General features: G+C 66.3%; 1 protein-coding gene across 1 annotated transcript in view; it reads left to right on the top strand.

Moving 5' to 3' along the window:
- Window positions 1-549, top strand: part of LOC104540321 (neurocan core protein-like) — a gene marked incomplete at its 3' end in the record, with an annotated part of 3,795 nt that overhangs the window by 2,131 nt on the left and 1,115 nt on the right. Inside the window, exons 4-5 of the mRNA XM_010184101.1 lie at window positions 20-232; window positions 430-543. Coding sequence (XP_010182403.1) covers window positions 20-232; window positions 430-543 — 327 coding nt within the window. The remainder of the gene's footprint in view (window positions 1-19; window positions 233-429; window positions 544-549) is intronic.

The raw sequence follows: 549 nt of genomic DNA, 5'->3' as shown, positions 1-549 counted from the left end.
GGGCGGCCGGGCTGCCCAGCCTGTCCGGTGAGCTGCTGGCCCAGTGCACCCCACCACAGGCAGCCACAGAGCCAAATACCCACCGTACCCCACCTCTCCATCAGGTACCCCATCACGCTGTCCCGGCCCGGCTGCTACGGAGACCGCAACAGCCTCCCTGGCATCCGCAGCTATGGCCGGAGGGAGCCCGAGGAGGAGTACGACGTCTACTGCTACGCACGGGAATTGCAAGGCAAGCGGGGCCGCAGTGGGTGGGTGGGTACCCGGTGACATCCCCCTAACCAGGACCATAGGCATCGCCATGCACCCATCACCTGCGGGTGCCAGCGCTTGGTGCTGGCGTGACCATAGTGCTCGAGTGATGGAGACTTCCAAAAACCATCACGGTTTTCCATCCCCGCTTCCCTAATGCGCTCCGCTCTCTTGCAGGGACGGTGTTTTATGCCACAGTCCCGGGGCGCTTCACCTGGCAGGGGGCTCGCAGGCACTGCCGCAGCCGGGGGGCTTCGCTGGCCACCACGGGGCAGCTCTACCTCGCGTGGCGCGAGG

Source organism: Mesitornis unicolor, unplaced genomic scaffold (genome assembly GCF_000695765.1).
Source record: "Mesitornis unicolor isolate BGI_N332 unplaced genomic scaffold, ASM69576v1 scaffold6615, whole genome shotgun sequence".
Classification (NCBI taxonomy): domain Eukaryota; kingdom Metazoa; phylum Chordata; class Aves; order Mesitornithiformes; family Mesitornithidae; genus Mesitornis; species Mesitornis unicolor.
The sequence above is the reverse complement of the archived record's forward strand: the minus strand, read 5'-3'. Positions and strand labels throughout refer to the sequence as shown.